Raw genomic sequence first — 18,450 nt, 5'->3', positions numbered from 1 at the left:
TCTATACTTGCACTCTCCAGTACCATGATAGTCACTGGCCCCCATGTGGCTATTGAGCACTTGAAGTGTGCCAAGTGGGACTGAGGAACTGAATTTTTTATTTTATTTTAGTTGATTTAGAATTTAAACAGCCACACATGGCTAGTGGCTACTGCATTGGACAATGCAGTTCTAGGAGGTTCAGTAGCTTTTCAAAAAGCTTTTGAAAACTCGTTAAGTGGTGAGGCAAGAGTTACATCCCAGGCTGAGTGAACCCAAAGCCTATGCCTTTCCCTTCTCCCCTCTGCTCTCCAGTGAGGTAGCCTGCATTTTGCAAAATGAAAGGCCCTGAGAAGGAAACTGACAAGAGAGTCAGCCAAAAATACATCCAGACCACCTAAAGGCCAGGTCTGTATTTGAGTTTGATTTTTCTGAGTATGTCTAGAGGCCCCAACAAGAGGCCAAATACCCCAGTCAGAAGCTTCAGTCCCTGCACCAGCACCTTCCCAGAGCTTACCAATAGTGGCCCAGTTGATTGAAGGTTCTATGACTCACAGGTCCCAAACCTGCTATTTAAACATCAGCATTTCCTTTTTTTGGGCTTAAGACTAATTGGTATAGAGGTAGTGAGCTCCCAGGCCCAGCCCCACCCTGTTGAAACATGTAGCCCTCAAAGGTTTCCACTTCAGGCACTACCCGTGAGGTACAGCTACCGTCTGCCACATGTCTGAGTGTAAACATTTAACCCATGCTGGGCCATCATGCTTTCCTCAGCTTCTCGACAGCCTTCCAGTGTGCATCTCTGCCACATCACTCCCCTGCCCCAAGGCCTCCAAAGACACCCCATGATGCTCGGAACAAAAGCCAAAGTCTTCCTTCCCTGAGCTGCCCCCCTCTGCCCAATTTCTCTTTCTAGTCCATGTCATCCCCATCATTCACTCTGCTCTGGTCCCTGATCTCCTAGCTGTTCCCCAACACATCAAACTTGTCCCTGTCCCAGGCCTTTGCACTTAGGGTTCCTTCTGCCTGAAATGCTCTTTGCTGGGATCAAATATGGCTTACTCTTTCTTCATTCAACCTCTTCCCTAATGTCACCTTTCCAGAAAAGTCTTCCTGACTCCACTGTGTGTAAAATAGTGCACCCCTCACCCCTATCTCTCTACCCTGCATTACTTTTTTTCAAGGCTCTTATCACCGGTTGATATATGTAGATGTATACATATACGTATACATATGCATATATATATTTGTTGTTGTTGGTGGTTGGTTAGTTTGCTGCTTATTGTCTGTCACCCCCACTAAGATGTAAACAGGGTAAGGAGGGACATTGTCTTTTTTTACTCTGTATCTCCAGTGTCTAGAATAGAGTCTGGCACATAGGTGCTTATTGAATATTTGTTGAATGAATGAATGCATGCATGACTTCTTACTGTGAGTGCAAGGAGGTGGGGAGGGGTGGGGAGGCTCAGGCTTGGCTCACTCTACACAGATCAGTGCTTCCATGACTTGGATACTGAACCATGAGAAACAAAGAGATTTGTTGGTTTAATTTCTTTTGCCCTGGGAAAATTAAAGATCACAGATAATCCAAAACTCAGTGCCAAGTTCTCTATTTATAATCGAGGAATTATTCACACAGAGGTAAACAAGAGCAAAGGACTGACAAGTGAACTGGAGGAGGAGAATGATGGGAAACAGACTGAGGGACCCGTACATCTGCATGCCTTCAACAGGCCTGGGTTCTCACCAGCACTCACTCAACCTTGGATCCAGAGAACCCTTGATGTTTTCCAGTCCCAGAATCCTCCGGGACAGGCTGCCCAGATGGCTGTTGGGAGTGAGCTGGCGATCTTAAGCAGAGGCAGCCTAGGTAAGTCCCATCTCTATGTGACAATGATATCATTTGGCCATCTGAAAGGTATACTCAGAACAACAGGTGTTTCTTTAGTATGCCCAGGCTCAACATTTTCCTAAAACCTGGATTGGGGTGGGGGGGTGGGGCGCGATTTCCTTTCCTTCTTTAATGTATTTCACAGAATTGTATCTCTTTCATTTCATCTCTAAAAACTTCAAAGAAACAAAATTAGCAGTGTCTGGAAGTGTCTGACACATAAGAGGTAATCAGTAAGTACTGAATGAGTGAATGAAAACGTTAAGGCAAAGTGGAATGTAGCCTGGTGAAGAGTGGTGTAGTTGAGCAAACCCGGATTGCTGGAAACCATAGGCTGGACCCTGTACTCCAGCTCTAAGGCCTCTGTTTCCCTGTCTGTAACACTGGCCTGGGGGAACTTGACTTGAATTGCCCTCCCAGTTCTGACACTCTCTAAACCTCTGAAAAACTGCATTACAGCTTTATTGTGGATTAGATCTGACTGGTGTCCTACTGAGAGCAAGGCCTGCTGCTCTGGAGACCATCCATTGTTTTTAAGCACCAGAGGTTATTTAATAGCAACTCTCCCAAAATATTTTTCATGTCCTTCATGAAAGAAGGTTCTGGAAGGTAGCCATCATCAAAATAGGAAATAAAGCCAGGCTGGCGTTCCATTGATCAGATAACGCAGACTCAAAGTTCCTGTCACCCCATATGGTGATTCTGGGAGCTTGACCAGATTTCAGAAGTTTTATTCAGAGCAGTAAGAAATCATCTTTGTGGCTTGCGGGATTTAGTACCTATTTCCCTCCTTTCTGCAGCTCAGGGCCCTGGGTGCCAAGATAGTCTCCAGCGACTCTTCTCCCCTCAGGGCCTCAGTCTAGAGTCTGAGGAGAGCTCCCCCCATTGACACCATCAGGACCTCCAGCACTGGCTTAAGTGGCTTCCCTGTCCACTGCAGCATTTGATTTCAAGCTACATGTAAGTTTGCCATTTCCTTCTACTCTTAGAAGTGTCCTAAAGCACCAGTCCGGTGGAATTCAGACTCCTTCACTAGCTTTCTGACTCTGTTCACTGCCTTGATGCACCAGAAGGATAAGGAACACCCGATCGAGTCTGAGAGAAGAGACCTGACTGGCTTCAGCTGGGGCATCTCCCCAAGCCTCAGTTTCCTCAGATGTGGGGTCAGAACTGGATGCTGGCTGGTTGCCTGGTCTCTTCCAGCCTTGTGATATGCCCCACCTCCAATTCCCCCAGGCCCAGAGGCAGAGCCGGCCCTTCCCATGAGGGAGTCATAGCTTGTATGTTATGTAACTTCCATAAAGGCAGGGGCTCTTCTTTTTCTTTTCTTTTTAGTGTTTTTAGGTACTCTAGGAAGAGAGAAACATTTTTATGATCCCAGTAACCAAACAACATAATGAAAATCATGGCAACCATCAGCCTAATAAAACCCATGGCAAAAGCCTCCACATTCTCAAACAAGACCCTGGGAATTCAAAGCTCTCTGAAGCCGTAAGTGGCCAGGGCCTTGCTGAAGGCCTTGGGACGCAGGCTGATGGTTGATGAAAGGATTTTAACGCGCCACTGAAATTCTCTTTTCCAAAATAACCACTTTGAAACCTGTTAATTACAGACACACAACCAGCCCCAGCCCCCCAACAGGACCTGGGGCTTTCACCAGGGAGAGCCCAGCTCCAAGGCTGGCTGCTTCCATGACGCTACACATGCTTTGTATTGGGTGAATTAGCTTCAGGAAGAGAATCCAAATTAATTAAAACCACATGGCCACTCCCCTCACCCCCAGCCTCCTACCCCACCTCCCTCCCCTGGAGACAGAGTCCAGTTCAGTCTAATTTGGTCCAGTGTTTTTGTTTCCTAAAATCTGTCTTGGGCTCTGGGCCATTAATAGGTTGCAGCTGATTTTAATCTACATGAATCAGAGACCTTGCTTCTTTGGTTTTAAGGAGATTACAAATTGTGTGTCCCACAAACTGGATGGAGGGGAAAGGCCCTGGGGAGGGCGGGGGAAGGGGACAGATCCTGGAAGTCACAAAAACTCTGCTCTCCATTAAGTGGGTGGGTTTGCATGAGCCTGTGATCTCTCAGAGCTGAAGGAGGGGAGTGAAGTAAGAGGTGAGGGCTTTGCGGCTGTGACCCCATGGTGGGAACACAGAACCTGGGCCTGTGTAAACAGAATTAGAATCAAGGATCTGGATGAGCACAGAGGTCTCTACTCACCTATCGACAACACACCAATTTCCCAAGTTTATCTTGAGCACCTATCCCGAGCTAGAATAGGGGTTGGCAAACCATGGCCCATGGGCCAAATTTTGTAAATAAAAGTTTTATTGCAACTCAGTCATGTCCATTCATTTATATATGGTCTATGACTGCTTTAGTAGTTGTGACAGAGACCCTATGGCCCACAAAGCTGACAATATATACTCTGTGTCCCTTGCTGCAAAGGTTTGCTGACCCCTCTGCTGGAGAAGTACTGGGAGGTGTACTTTCATGACAACAAAGGACAGACTTAGGATCTGTTCCCACATCCCACATCTGAGGTCTAGTTCCTTCTAAACATAGCTCTTAAGGAAAGTGGCTCTATGTCATTTAAACAATGGCCGTGAAGAACAATACGAACAATCATGCCACTCAGTTAAGTGTCCAAAGTATTTGTCCTGACAATTCTGTACTTCCATTTCACAGGTGAAAAAACAGAGTCATTGAGAGAAAGCAACTCACTGAAGGTCACGTGGGAAACAGCACAGATAGGAAGAACCAGGCCTCCGAGTCACAGAAAGATCTTCCATTCATCGGATGATGGTAATGAAGGGAGTTGGGGGCTTTAACATAACTCCACTCCTTATATATGTTGTACTGGCCATTTTATAAAGTTTTTTCATGTATGGCTCTACAAATGATCCATTGAGAGGCTCAGAGAACTACAATTTCATATTTTAGATTAAAGGAATGTAGCATTGAGTATCAGTGGATGGGGAGGAGACCCAGGCCAGACCCCTTGAAAAGCACCTTTATCTAAAGCCCAATGGCTAGTGAGTGTTGGGGTACTCAGTGCAGGCCTTCTGGGCCCTAGATGACCCTCATTCAATAAGAACCCCGGCTGCCCGCCACTCACCAGTGTGCCTAGAAGACAGCCCTCAGGGTCATCCAGGCTAGCAGGGGAAGACACGAGGAAGGGGTGGATTATGATCCTATTACAGGCACAGTGATGGAGGGGTATGAGGGGTTCCTGGGGAGGACAGAGGACAGGAACCCCACCCTTCCCTGAAAGCAAACCCCTCTGTAAGGAAACCTGAGTGAAGAGCTCCTGATGCAAATGCTGCTGTCTGGAAATGCAATCAGGCCCCCTTCCAAGGCTGTTAGGGGGGCAAGTAATTGCTGGGGTTATTGCGGGGACAGGCAGGGAAACCTGAAAAATCAGCATCCCCCCGAGGGACTAGTCTTGGCAGGCAAACGGATGACACCCAGAAAGCTGCTGCCTTGGAGCAGGAGGGGCAAGTGCAGATCTCTTCCCACAGGAGCCTGTTTCCTTCAGGGCCAGGCCCGGCTCCAGGTGGAGGCACTTCCAGCCAAGAAAGGACATCTCCTAGGCTGCGACCACAGTTGCCTGGAACACTCTGGAAGGGGGCTGTGTTGGGCCTTAAATGAAATCACAGATCAACAGAGTGCTACACTAGTTTGCATAGAGTGTTAACTCTATGTAAAGTCCCCCAGCCGAGAGGTCCTATAAAGGATAATGCTCTGTACCTTACAGTCTCCATCTCTACTGCTGTCTCAAGGCCTTTTTCCTTGGCAAGCTTCTCCCTGAACTTTAGGCATGGCTTCAAAGGAGATTCAGAACTCACTGAGGAGTCATGGGTCCCAATCTCTAGAGTCCTGCTATTGTTCGGAGGTTTCTTAGTGATGAGATATTGTGAATTGCCTGAAGGTGATGAAGGATGCCAACAGAGCAGGGATGGAGTAAAAAGCAAACTCTATCACCATAAACAACTGAAGTCCTGCATTGGACCAGGGAAAAGCCTGGGAAATGACCCCATTAGCATTTTTGGGTCCCCCCACCATAGGAGCTCTGTGCTCAGAAACAGCCTCAAGCAGGGCTTAGACCTTGGCCTGAGAGAGGACAAGGTATGGCTCCTCTGGCTTCTGCCTCCCAATGAGGCTCCCTAACATAACCCCTGATTGGCACTCTTTGCTTCCACCAGCAAAGAGTGGGTGTGATCTTCGAAGCTCTGTTTTGTCTAGACTTGGTTTCCTGATAGGATCGGGCTTTCTGCCTTACAGAACCCCAAACCCAGATTTTAACACTCCTTCCTTGAGTCTAGACTGGAGCAAGAGCAGAGAGAGGCTCATGACTCTCACACGGGTGCATCAGAGTCCCACGTGTGTTCAGGACACTTGATCCAACAAAGTCCTGCTCTGTGCTGAATAGCAATGTTGGCTCTGTTGACCCTGATAATGGCTTCATGGCCCTTGATTAGAATAGAATGCACCATGGTTAATTAGCAGACCCTGAGCATTTATTATGAGCTGAGTGTCACATGGATGAATATACTGGCAAGATAACTCTGAGGAGGTCGCATGCCAAGGAGTTTGTTTGTAGAGTGCGGTTTCTCCCCATATTGAGGTGTTCAGAAATGTCTGCTCATATGCTTGCCATGGTGGTGTTGGGTCAAACTGTCCAACTTCACTGTGGATGCCAGCCTGAGGACCCCATATGATCTGGGGCCCTCAAACAAAGAACAGAGTGCTTAAGTCAAGCTTTACCCTTCTGTGCCATCAAACCAAAGCAAGTCAGAGGAAAGCACAGTGAAAAAACTCATAAACACTTCCTGGGGCCAGGCTCACAAACTAAAGCTCAGAGTGGAACAAGCCAGACAAGTTTAAAAACACATAAACACACAAGAATGTCCAGCTGCTATTGGATGAGCAGACTGGGCGCTAAAATGGCTTCAGAGCAATGAAGGACAGAATTTTAAAATTAGATCTCTACCTTCTCTCTCTCTCCAAAGCATATAAGGGTGGGAATTATGGATTGATATTGAAAATTGGTTTCATTGGTCCTTCAAAAGACACAGGGCAGTGACCGCCCCCCTTCCACTCTGCTTCCCCACCCTCTTGAAACACACTGTCCCTCAATTCACCTCTGATACCTGGAGTTTTTTGCTCTAAATCGTATTTTGTGTACTGTATAAACAAGGCCTGGTAACTAGTACAGGAAATGAACTTCACAAGCACTGAATGTGTACCAACCTGTGGTATGGGGAGTTGCCAGATATTCTTCTAACTGAGAATTTTTACAGACTCTCGAAACTTTCTTTCAGCTTCCCCTTTGCACACTTGAATGCATGCACACATGCCATGCATGTGTATACACCCAAACACGAAATTTCCCCTGTTTCCCCCAACGCACATGAGCAGAGGTCTGTGCTCATACACAGACACTCTCCCAATCTGAAAACTTTCCCTTAGTTCCCCACTAGCCCCCTCTATAAATTTGAGCATCTAGGTGTGTGGGTGCTCCCTGAAACCCTCTGACACACACATAACTTTTTGCCCCCTCAGCCTACCCCCAGCACACAGGAACTCAGAGCCATATTTATAGTCTGAAATGTGCACATGTGCATGTGCACACACACACACACACACACACACACACATTCCAATTGTCTCAGTCATAGCCATGACAGGCCTGGGTCTGCTTGCCATTGTTTCTCTTGTGTCTCTGACGGGGTGTTCATAAAAGAGAGTTCTGCCATCCCTTTTGTAGCATTTACCCCAAGTCTGCGTGTTCGGAAGGCGGCTTTTACAGGTATGTGTGGACAGCAGAGTGAAAAGCAGGGACAAAGGCATCCCTTCCAGTCTCCTGCCTGAGTCTCACATGCTAATGAGCACTGTTCTAGAATGCTTGGGGCATTTCTTTATTTTTTGCTCTGAAACCAGGCTAAGAAGATAGAGGCTCAGTTGAAGAATTTCCAGAAGTCCTCTCTCAGGGTTCTGCTTTGCCACCTCTTATTGGCCCAAGGTACCTGAGGGCAAGCCATGTGGTCCAAAGGCCTGGGTGGGAGGCACCAGCCCAATGAACAAGAAATTCAGGGATGGAAATAGGCCCAAGTGACCACTACCCCACTGGGAACTTTGACACACAAGAAGAGCTGGTATGTAGGGGGTTTCCCTTCCCTCCCTGGACAGTGGTAAATGGCGCATTACATGAGGAAAAGGGACACTTTTTGCATTGACAATAGGACTGGCTTAAGTGCAACTTCATCTTTTATGTCCAAGAGCCAGATGGACTTAATGCATCTAACAAACTAACTAACCTGGGGCGCTTCCTCGGTGGGTCTGGACAGAGGGAATGGCTTCCCTCGCACCATTTCCACACCACAATTTACTCATGGTAGGCCCATGCAGGGCTGTGACAGAGTTCTCACTGCTCCCCTGGACACTAGCAAGTTGCAAGCTAGAGGTACATGTACTTTGTCCTTAGCCACTGCCTGTAAACTCCACCCCACTGTATTCCCCAGCAGAGTCCTTTTTTCAAATAAAATCTTACCAGAAAGGCCAGTGTGCAAAAGTTATAAAAGCAGAGATGCTCTGGTTGCAAGGGGAGGGGATGAGTTAGTTGTGTGTTGGAGGGTGGGGTGGGGGTGGTCCCATCTGCTCGGGCTCCATCCTGATCCTTCCCCCAGCTCTATTTCAGGGACTCTCTGAGGGGATCCTTGGACTCCAGTTTGAAAACCATTACCATAACGCAGGCCCTTTCTTATAATAATTGTTGAACTTTAGTACCCAAGAACACACATAATGACCAAGAGCTGCTAGACATTGACAACTCTTTCAAATTAGCTTTTTGCATACTATTGATTTGGGATGCAGCCCATATTTGGCATGGTGCACAGAGTTACACCTTCCTGAAACTCCATGCCCCTGCCCATAGGTCTACAGCCCAGAAATTGAGAATCACTGCACAGAGGTTAGAAGAGGAACAGGAAGTAAGATTGGGGTCCCAGATGGAGTCATACTATGAAAGGGCTTCAGGGTCTAGTGAAGAAATTTGTTTAGCAGTGGTGAGCCATTAAAAAGCCATGTGCGATTATTATTATTATATTATTAAAGCCAAGAAATGAGATGGTTGGATGTGAACCAGCAAAAAACAAAAACAAAACAAACAAACAAACAAACAAAAAAGATTACTCCCTTGCAATTAAGTTCTCTTTAGCATCCCTAGCTGTCTGAACCTCAACATCCACTGTGTCCACCAGGAGCAATTTCCCCCCCAATTCCCACAGGTGGGTGTCAGCCCAGACACTGTCTTCCCATCTCCATCATCGGAGTGCTTACTGTCCAGCATGGCACCACCTAATGTGAGTGGCCCGGCCCAGGCCTCCGTGACTGTTAGCACCCATTGATGAACACAATGAACACGTGCCTAAATTGAAGAATGAGCATGTGGGTGAACAAAGGGGGAATCTATACTGTATGCAGGCCAAAGTGAGGTCTAATTCCTCAGCTCTGCCCCCCTTATTCCTAGACCGTTGAGCCACTCAAACCTCTCCCTACCTTTGCTGAGTCAGGAAACAGCTGGAGGTAGCATCCGGCACAGGTTTGGGGAATGCGACCGTGTTCTGTTTGCCTCGGGGAGAAGTGCTAAAGCTTTTGGTACCCAAATCCATCCATGCCTAAAATGAGGGGTACTGTTAACATGCATGTGCCTACCAACTTCAGAAAGGGCCATGGGGACGAAGATGTAATTAGAGTCTGTGAATGCTTTGTGCTTCCTGGATGAAAGACAACACTCTGAAGTTTTATAATCTACCTACTCTGCTTTTTTATTGTTCCAGTTCCCTTCTGTTTTTCCTTTTGGGGGTCTGTGTAAACTTTATTAGGTATTAATTTCAAAAAAGACCTCCTTGCACCTCAGAGCAGGATTTTATTTGGTGCCTCAGAGAATTTCTTTCCATAACCCGGACCCTCAAAAGGATTCCTCTCAGTCAGGTCGGAAGAGGCCAGTGAGTGTTCGGCTGCTCAGTTCCGTTCAACCTAACGAAGAGTTGCCTGAGCCTCTGCTAACACGTGCCTGGCCCCGAGAGGCCGGGCAGGCCTGGGAAGAGCAGGGAAAGGTTATGAACTCTGGAGCCAGGCCACCTGAGGACTGAGTTCCAGCCTGGCAGTTCCATGTGCCCTTCGGAAAGCCTTGGTTAATTCTTCGAATCTCTGTTTTGTCACCTGTAAAATGGAGATGATCCCATCTATCGCTCGGGGCAAAGTAATCCAAAGATATAAATCTCACAGTGAGTAGTGGGTGGCCGGTCAGCCATTCCTGGCTGCCCACCCCCCTCTTTAGGATCTGGCCTCTGGAGGAGGGGGAGAGGAAATGCCTCTCCCCTCATTTCTGTTTTTCTCCTCCCTGAGGCCCTCTGTCTAGTCCTTGCTCACCCATATCTTGGAAAGAATGCCAGCTGGTTAAACCAGCAGTTCTGGAACTTTCTCATCTCGGTTTCCCCCAGTGCTCCTGGGCAACCCATTTCCTCCATACATTCCCTCTCTACATAAATACCTCTCAGGCCTCCACATTAGTATCCCCCTCCACCCTCCCTTCAAATCCTTTCCCAGGAAGGAGAAGAAAAGAACTTTCCCATCCTTTTGAGAAGGAGAGCACAGTGGAAATGGCTTTGCTTTGTTGCAGCCTCTTCGTGGGCTCCATGAAGTGCCCGTCCACAGAAGGCAAGCTCCAGGCAGGAGGGAAGGGGCACGAGGCCAGCAGGGTGGGCTGAGGCTGTCCAGTCCAGGCAGGACCAACACCGCATTCAAGGCAGAGCCTTTTCATCAATTCCCTCATGCCCCGGGTCCAGCGTGGAAGATGACACTAGAATGTTCCCTGGCAGATAGCACTGTCCAGTCTGAGAGAAGGGCACTAAGGGCATCCCCACAGGACCCTGTTGTGCCCTGAATGAGGCTTCTTGTTGTTTCTCAGGTTGCCAGGGAGGAGAGTGGATGTTAGGAGACCCTGAATAGCACCGAGAGGCCAACACACTTCAAATTAAGCTTCCGATGCTTATGAGGGGCCGGGCGTCCCACAAATCCCTCTGTGCACGGAGCTTTGAGGCAGCCTGTTCAGTCTGTTTGTTCTTGCAGAAGTGCGCCTGGGAAGCCAGGAGTTATTGTTTCCCCAAAAGGTAGGCGCTCATCAGGTGGGTGGTCTTAGCATTTTCCATGTGCTTTGATTCCCTCCCTCTTCTTTTCAGGACCACTGAGGGGGTTATTTCCCCTGTCCCAGCAGCTCTGGGGGGGGTTGGCTACAGTACATCTGTGCTGGGTTTTCCCACAGGCCCCCCGAAAGGGCCGCCCGGTTGCCTTCAGAAAGCCTTGGGCGGCCCGTGGGGGGAGCAGGGCTGCAGCTGTGGGCCCCTCCCTCTGCAGCAGGCTTTGATCAGTTTTTGTGGGGGCTGGGTGCAGCCTGACCTCCCACCTCCAGCGCCTCTCAGGTGGAAAGTTCTGTTCAGCCTGTCTGTGGCTTCAAAGGCTCTCCCTCCTTCAGGCTGGGACGAGACTGATAATGGTTCTCATTTTGTTGTCGTGTGATCTCCCAGCAGCCCCCATCTTTCAATTGACAGGCTTCTGCTTGTTTGCTTGGGCTGCTTCGGCCGAACTCAAACCACCTTTCTGGTTGAGGAAGCACATTGACATCCTCCCCCATTGAGGTGCCTTTGATGGCTCAGACGTGGCCTCCAGCCCAGACAAAGGTGACCGGGCACCTGGTGAATCAGACTCTGGGCGTCAGGCAGGGCAGACATTGGGGAGAAGCAAAGGGCTCCCCGAGCCTGCAGTCTTCAGGAGGAACCCTCAGCTCCACCCTTCCCGCCTCAAGGAAGCCGATGCTTTCTGCTCCAGTTCCCTGCAGGAATCCAGCCTTGGGGGCTGAGGTGCGTACCACCTGTGCCCAAGCCCGGACTTGGCTCCGTGTAGGAAAGGCCGTGAGTCCTGAAGATACCACCTTCCCAAGAACCTGAGCTATTCGCTGTCTTGAGCCATAGGCACCAGGCCAGCCAGATTCGGGAATTCCTTTTCTGGCCTGTGATTTCCAATGGCTGTGGCCTAATGGCCTCAGTTCTCAGCCCAAGGGGTAAACAACAGCTGAGCAGCCACTCCAGGGCCCACTTCCAGCGCCCTCCCCACACTGCCACTGACCCTGAGCCAGGGCCTCCCGGCCCCCTGCCCAGGGCGAAAGGACAAGGCCAGGGTAACCCAGGTGGCTGTCAGCAAGTCTGGACAGGATTGCTGCCTCACCAGAGGTCCAGGGGGCCTCCGAGTGGCTGGCTGAGCCTCATATGCGGCTGGGGTTAGGCTGCAATTTGCCCTTCGGTTTCCTCATATTTAAAACGAGGGTGGCCAAGGGCAACAGGAGCGGTCAGGAGAGCATCCTTCTTCCCCAGCCTGATAACACAGTGCTCTTCCTTCCTTTTGATCATACTCAAAACAACTGCTGCAATAGAACAATGAGCCCCGGAGGAGGCCGGAGGGGATTTATTATGCTGTTGTCCTGTGGCACAGCCTCTCCTGACTTTATCTTGCGCAGAGGTCTGCGTGGGAGGAAATCTGGCAGGCCCTCGGGTCGCCTCCCTGCTCCTGCACTCACTCCGACTCAGAATGCTGGAAGGACAGGGAAGCTGCCCCATTAGCCACACCCCAGCCTAAGCGGCTGCAAGAAGGAGGTCAATTCAGATCTCTCCCAAACTCTGTGACTCTGTGAAAGGCACAGGGACTCCAGGTGTAGGGCCTGCCTGAGACCATCCTGACGAAGAGAGGGCCCCAGTGTCAGTCCGCCCAGGACAGGGCTTTATCAGAACCTTTCTCTCCAGCCAGCTTCCTCCCTTCTCCTAGCTGGGGAAGAGAGTTATACCTGATGGGTTCTGTTTGTGGACTGTCCAGGTTCTCACATGGGAGAGACCATTTGATTAGGGGTTTCATCTCTTCCCCCTTCCCCCCCCCAGCATGGCTGAGGGGGTTGGAAGGCTCAGAGCCGTGGGGCCAAGAGGATCTTGATCAGTATCAATTATGTCTAGATTTTCCTGGACTGTGGATGTTTTGCCATCCAGCTGCTGTTGGCAGGGTCTAACCAGATCTTCGCCCAAACTGTAGTGTCATTGGTGCTAATATTTAGAAAATAAACAGAGCTTTCTCATCAGCCAGCAGGGCACTGTGGGATGCTGTGGGGGTGCTGCATCAACTGTCTTTGTGAGGCTTGAATCTTCTGTAATGCTATGGATTCAGCACAGGTCTGGTGCCACCATCATTCCCCGAATGGCCTTGAACAGGCTATGTCACCTCTCAGAGCCTCGGTTTATGCATCTGTAAGATGGGGATGAGAATACTACCCTTGTAGAATTGTTCTGAGGACCAAATGAGATAATGTATGTAAATTACGTAGCATGTGTTAAATGTTCTATAGAATGTGGTCATTACTATTACTGCCATTTTGAACTTGTGTGAGGGTCTGACCCAACCTCCTCCAATCCTGAGTAGCACCCTCAAGTAAGTTATGGGTCCTCCTCTCAGCCATGAAAAGCAAACACAGGAGGAAACACAGGAGGAAACTTACCTGTAACACAAAGTTGACAAAATTTGCCTCGGACATGAGCAGCAAATCCAGGCACTGAACTTGTTTTTCTAGATTCTCTCTCTCCCTTGTCATATCATCTTTCTATACAACCCCATTGTATTAGTTTCCTAAGGTGGCTGCAACAAACTGTCACAAATGTGGTGTCTTAAAACAACAGAAATTTATGCCACCTCAGTTCTGGAAGCCAGAAGCCAAAATCAAGATGTCGGCAGGGCCATGATCCCCCCGAAGGCTTTTGAGAAGAACACGTCTCTGCTTCTTCCAGCTTCTGGAGGCTCCAGGCATTCCTTGACTTGGGGCTGCATAACTCCAGACTCTGCCTCTGTGCTCAAATGGCCTCCTCTTTTTCACGTGTCTCTCCTTTGCATGTGTCTTATAAGGATACTTGTCATTGGATTAGAGGCCACCTGGGTAACCCAGAGGATCTTATCTCAAGATCCTTAACTTAATTACATCTGCAAAGACCCTATTCCAAAGAAGGTTGCATTCACAGGTTCCAGGGGTTAGGATGTGGACATATCTTCTGGGGAGCCACCATTTAGCCCACTACATCCATTTATCCTACAAAATGTCCTGTTGGATTATGATTAAAAAGTCAAGACAAAAGCTCTCACTTGTGGCTGGTGAGGACAATCACTCATTTCCATGTTGACATCACTGGTTCTCCACTTGTCCCCAAGAAAGGGGCATGGTCCATTTTCAAGAGATAATCTGGTTGTTCATTCTCTTATTTATTGGAAGAATGTGAAGACAACCTCCTCTTCCCCTGTGAAAAACTGAGACGTCCTTGTGTTCAATGGCAGGGCTCAAATCAGAATTACATCTCAAGGCTTCCTATTCTCAGCCAGATACATTGGTATTTCAAAGCCCCTTGTGCCCCCAAAGACTTATGAGTGAGCTGCAAAGACCTACTTCCAAATGGTGTGTTGATCCTCCTTCCTGCCAAGCCCACTGGAAGCATTAATTCTCCCAGTGCTCACGCCCTTCCCCTTCTCTTCTCCTTGTTATCCTCCCAAAGCTGCACATTCACAGAAAATGACCAGGAGACCCTACTCTCTTTTCTTAAAAGCCTTCTCTGGTCGTGCTCCCTTCTCAGGGCCATGCTCCCCCTCCCCGAGCCCCCCCTTCTCGACTTCCTCTTTTAGCCCATGTTCAGCCATAAAGATCCATGGTTAACAGAAAGGACATTGTCCTAGGGATTCGTAGGCCTCTCTCTCGGGAAGGCCTTCCTTCCAAATTGCTGATGCTTTCAGCCACCAGACTGTGAGGGAAGAAAGCCCTAACTCAGTGGGGTTCTGTTGATGATCTTGTCTTTCTCCTGCACAGTTACGATGAATAACTTTGCTTTTGTAGCTTTCTCTTTAAAGGTGTTCCTCCCATTTCTGGCTCCCAGATGGTAATGGGTGGCATGTGTCAAGTTCAACTTTCACAAAAATGGGAGCTCTAAACACTGGATCACATACTAAGAGAATCCCACATGGTTACTGAAATCTGGCTAAAGGTGGACAGTCAGTATGACCCTAAGGCTTGAGAACAGGGTAGTTGTGAAAACTAACTGGAAAGAAGTGAAGAGATGATAGACAGTAAATAGCCCGTTCCTTGCTTAGCTAAGGATAGCATGGCAAGGAGACAGGTAAAGTCCACTGTTCCTGTCAACATCCCTCAACTTATCTACTGAGGGCTCCACCTTCTCCTTTACCCCTGTGCAAAATTTCTATCTCCACTTATAGAGTATGTGTGCACACAACACAGCCATTGAGCTCTTGAGGCTACTTTAGAATGTAACTCCCATAAGGATAAACTCTTACCTGTGCTTGTACATAGCTGGTGGGAATGTAAAATGATTTAGCTACTGAGGAAAACAGTAGGGTAAGTCCTAAAGAGTTAAACCTAGATTTACTCTATGATCCAGCAATTCTACCCCTGTGCATATACCCGAAAGAACAGAAAACAGTTACTCAAATAAACACATGTACACACAAGTTCATAGCAACACTATTCACAGTAGCCAAAAGGTGCAAACAGCCCAAATAGCCACCGTTGGTGAATGGATAAGCAAAATGCAGTATATTCGTACAACAGAATAGTACTCAGCCAGTGAAAGGGTGAAGTACTGAACTGTGCTACACTATGGGTGAACCTCGTAAATACACTAGTGAAAGAAGCCAGACTCAAAAGGTCACATACTGTATGATTTTACTTACGTGAAATATCCAGAATAGGTAAATCCATAGAGGCAGAGCACAGACTGGTAGTTTCTAGGAGCTGAGGGGAGGGGGGATTGGGGAGTATTGACTAATGGGTATAGGGTTTCCTTTAAGGGTGGTAAAAATGTTAGATATCAGTGGTGGTTGCACAATACCGTGAATGTACTCATTGCCTCTGAATTATTTACTTTTTTTTTTAATCACATTTAAAAAAATTTTTTATGTTTATTTAGTTTTTGAGAGAGAGAGAGCAAGCCAGGGAGGGGCAGAGAGAGAATCCCAAGCAGGCTCTATGTTGTCAGCACAGAGCCCAGAGTGGGGCTCAAACTCACCAACTGTGAAATCATGACCTGAGTTGAAACCAAGAGTCAGACGCTTAACTGACTGAGCTACCCAGGCTCCCATGCATTGTTTACTTCAATATGTTTTATGTTATGTGAATTTCACCTTGATAAAAATTACACATGTAAAAACAAACAAACAAACAAACATAAAAGAAAATTTGACCTTTGTGCTGCATGCACACAGCCCAGCCCTTGGCCTCACTCTCACTTCTCATGTCCTTCCTGGGCAGACTTGGGTGCCCATTCTCAGTGCCAGGGCACCAAATGGGCTTATGGTGCAGATTACTGTCAAGCTTGCTCTTGATCCCACTTCTGAGGCACATCCTCTAAAATTCCATGACTAAAGCTGAGTCTACACAGCAACAACCAAATGTTTTAGCAGAGAACAATGGGTGTGGGTGAGAACACCTTAATAGCCAGACTGTTGTTTCCCAATATTTTGTTTCTGTGGCGGTAAAGTGGATTTTCTAAGCAAGATTAATAGGTTTGTACATTTTCCTGTCTTTAAGGATTTCTACAGGCTGCAAGAAGACAAAGAACACAAGTGACAAGACACCTAGAAAAAGATGTTCAAGACCTACATGAGGCCCACCCAGGGTTCTTTTTGAAACTATTGTTTGTTGAAGTTATGGGGAATAAAGTTTACACTCCCATTATATTTGTTCCAACTTCATTTGAGGAATGTGAAGAAGAGACCTTTCAGTGTTGTGCTTCCAGAAGAGAGAAGATTTGGAGCTTAGAGGAGGAAAATGCCCCTATAAAAGGCACTGGGGCCATGGGGACTTCCCCATTTAACTGGGAAAGAAAGTTGGAAGTCTGATAGCTGAGTTGTCATTCATTTGGGCACCCACTCATTCACTCACTCAACTGGCAACTCCATTGCCAGCAGGCAATGGGCCAGGTCACTGGCTGGAGGAGCCACAGGGGACCAGTGTTTGTCCTTATAGCATCTGCAGCCCCGTGTGGAAGTGGGGTGGGCACACTGTGGGCGTCATGGCAATAGTGCAAGTGCTCAGACGAGGGCTGAGGGCCGTGGAGCTCCAGGAATCAGTGCCTCAGGCGATAGGAAGAGCCCCCCCAGGTTAGTGACATCTGAGCCCAGAGTGGAAGGAAGAGTGAGACAGGGGACTAGCATTGCAGGCCAGTAAAGCACAGCAGCCACATTGGGCTAAAGGCATGAAAAAGGAGTGGTGTATCTGGGGAATGTGGCACGTGATTATCACAAAGAGGGCTGCACACACACCCCTGGAACATGTAGGAAAGGCCTGGAGTGACTGAGAGGTTGTTGCTGGAGAGGTGGGGTAGAGGATGGGTTCAGGGAGGACCCCTGAGGCTTTAACTTCATTGGTAACATTTCTCTCTCTCTCTCTCAAATTAATCTTTTTTTAAATTTTAGAGAGGGGGCAGAGAGGGGCAGAGGAAGAGGGGAGAGAGAGAGAGAGAGAGAGAGAGAGAGAGAGAGAGAGAGAGAGAATCTTAAGTAGGCTCCACGCTGAGCTCCGAGACTAAATTGGGTCTTGATCTTACAACGCTAGGATCATGACCTGAGCTGAAATCAAGAGTCAGATGTGCTCAACCAACTGAGCCACCCAGGCACCTCTGCATTGGTAACATCTCATTTCTTAAGCTGGGTGCTGGTGCAAGGGTGCTCTTTATGCCTTTTGTATGTGTGGAATTTTCCTAATGACTTTTCAATCTCTGTGGGAAAGCTCATGGTGCGTGGAGGCTGAGGAGCTTCTTAGCTTCCTTCCCAGTGTCATGGCTTGTAAGTTGCTGTTTTTTTATTCCCTTTGCCAAGGTCTCAGAGGCAACACCTCTACAGAAAAAGCAGGACAGAGAGCTTGACTCTCCCAGCCCTTGGGCGTGTGGTTACTGGAACCGAATGCTTCCCAACCAGGGAGGTGTGAGGAAAGAGGAATGAGTCTAAGCCCCATTTTGTGTCCTCAGGGACAGCTTACATGCCCCCTGATGGACACTGCCCCAAGTTCTTTTTCAAGTGAATTTCCCTTCAGCTACACTGTTTGCTTTTCCTGCCAGAGCATCCTGCCCCCTCCAGTGCAGCCCCGAGGAGACCCAGCCCCTGCCTTCCTGGTGTGCAGAGCTTAAAACAAGAGCCCTCTGCCCATCGGACATCCTTACCATTTCCAGCTATTGAGTGTAATCAGGTGTGCCAGGATCTGATTTCAAAGCCCAAATCCAAGGGGCTCAGAGGAATCCTTTCTCCCTGTTGCTCCAGTGGGAGACAAAGGGGACTGAACAAACAGGATATGCTGAGAGCTGCATGGACACAGCCCCGGCAAGACAGGCAGGCGGGCGGGCTGTAGGAACAGGCAGCCCGTGAGCTGGGGCGTTGGCATGTGTGGTTAATCATGCCCAAGAGAAATAAGAAGCAGGACGAAAAGAACAGACACA

The 18,450-nt window shown here is 48.3% G+C and overlaps 1 protein-coding gene across 1 annotated transcript; it reads left to right on the top strand.

Annotated features, from left to right (window-relative positions):
* Positions 1 to 1,397: 1,397 nt before the first annotated feature.
* Positions 1,398 to 16,858, top strand: LOC115517086. Its single transcript, XM_030320231.1, has 4 exons — positions 1,398 to 1,424; positions 1,555 to 1,849; positions 4,556 to 4,672; positions 16,548 to 16,858. The coding sequence occupies exons 1-4, from the start codon at positions 1,398 to 1,400 to the stop codon at positions 16,856 to 16,858; spliced, it is 750 nt and encodes a 249-aa protein (XP_030176091.1).
* The last annotated feature ends 1,592 nt before the right edge of the window (positions 16,859 to 18,450 follow it).

The sequence above is a fragment of the Lynx canadensis genome, chromosome B3, assembly GCF_007474595.2.
Source record: "Lynx canadensis isolate LIC74 chromosome B3, mLynCan4.pri.v2, whole genome shotgun sequence".
NCBI classification, from domain to species: domain Eukaryota; kingdom Metazoa; phylum Chordata; class Mammalia; order Carnivora; family Felidae; genus Lynx; species Lynx canadensis.
This window is presented reverse-complemented; position numbering and strand designations above follow the sequence as displayed.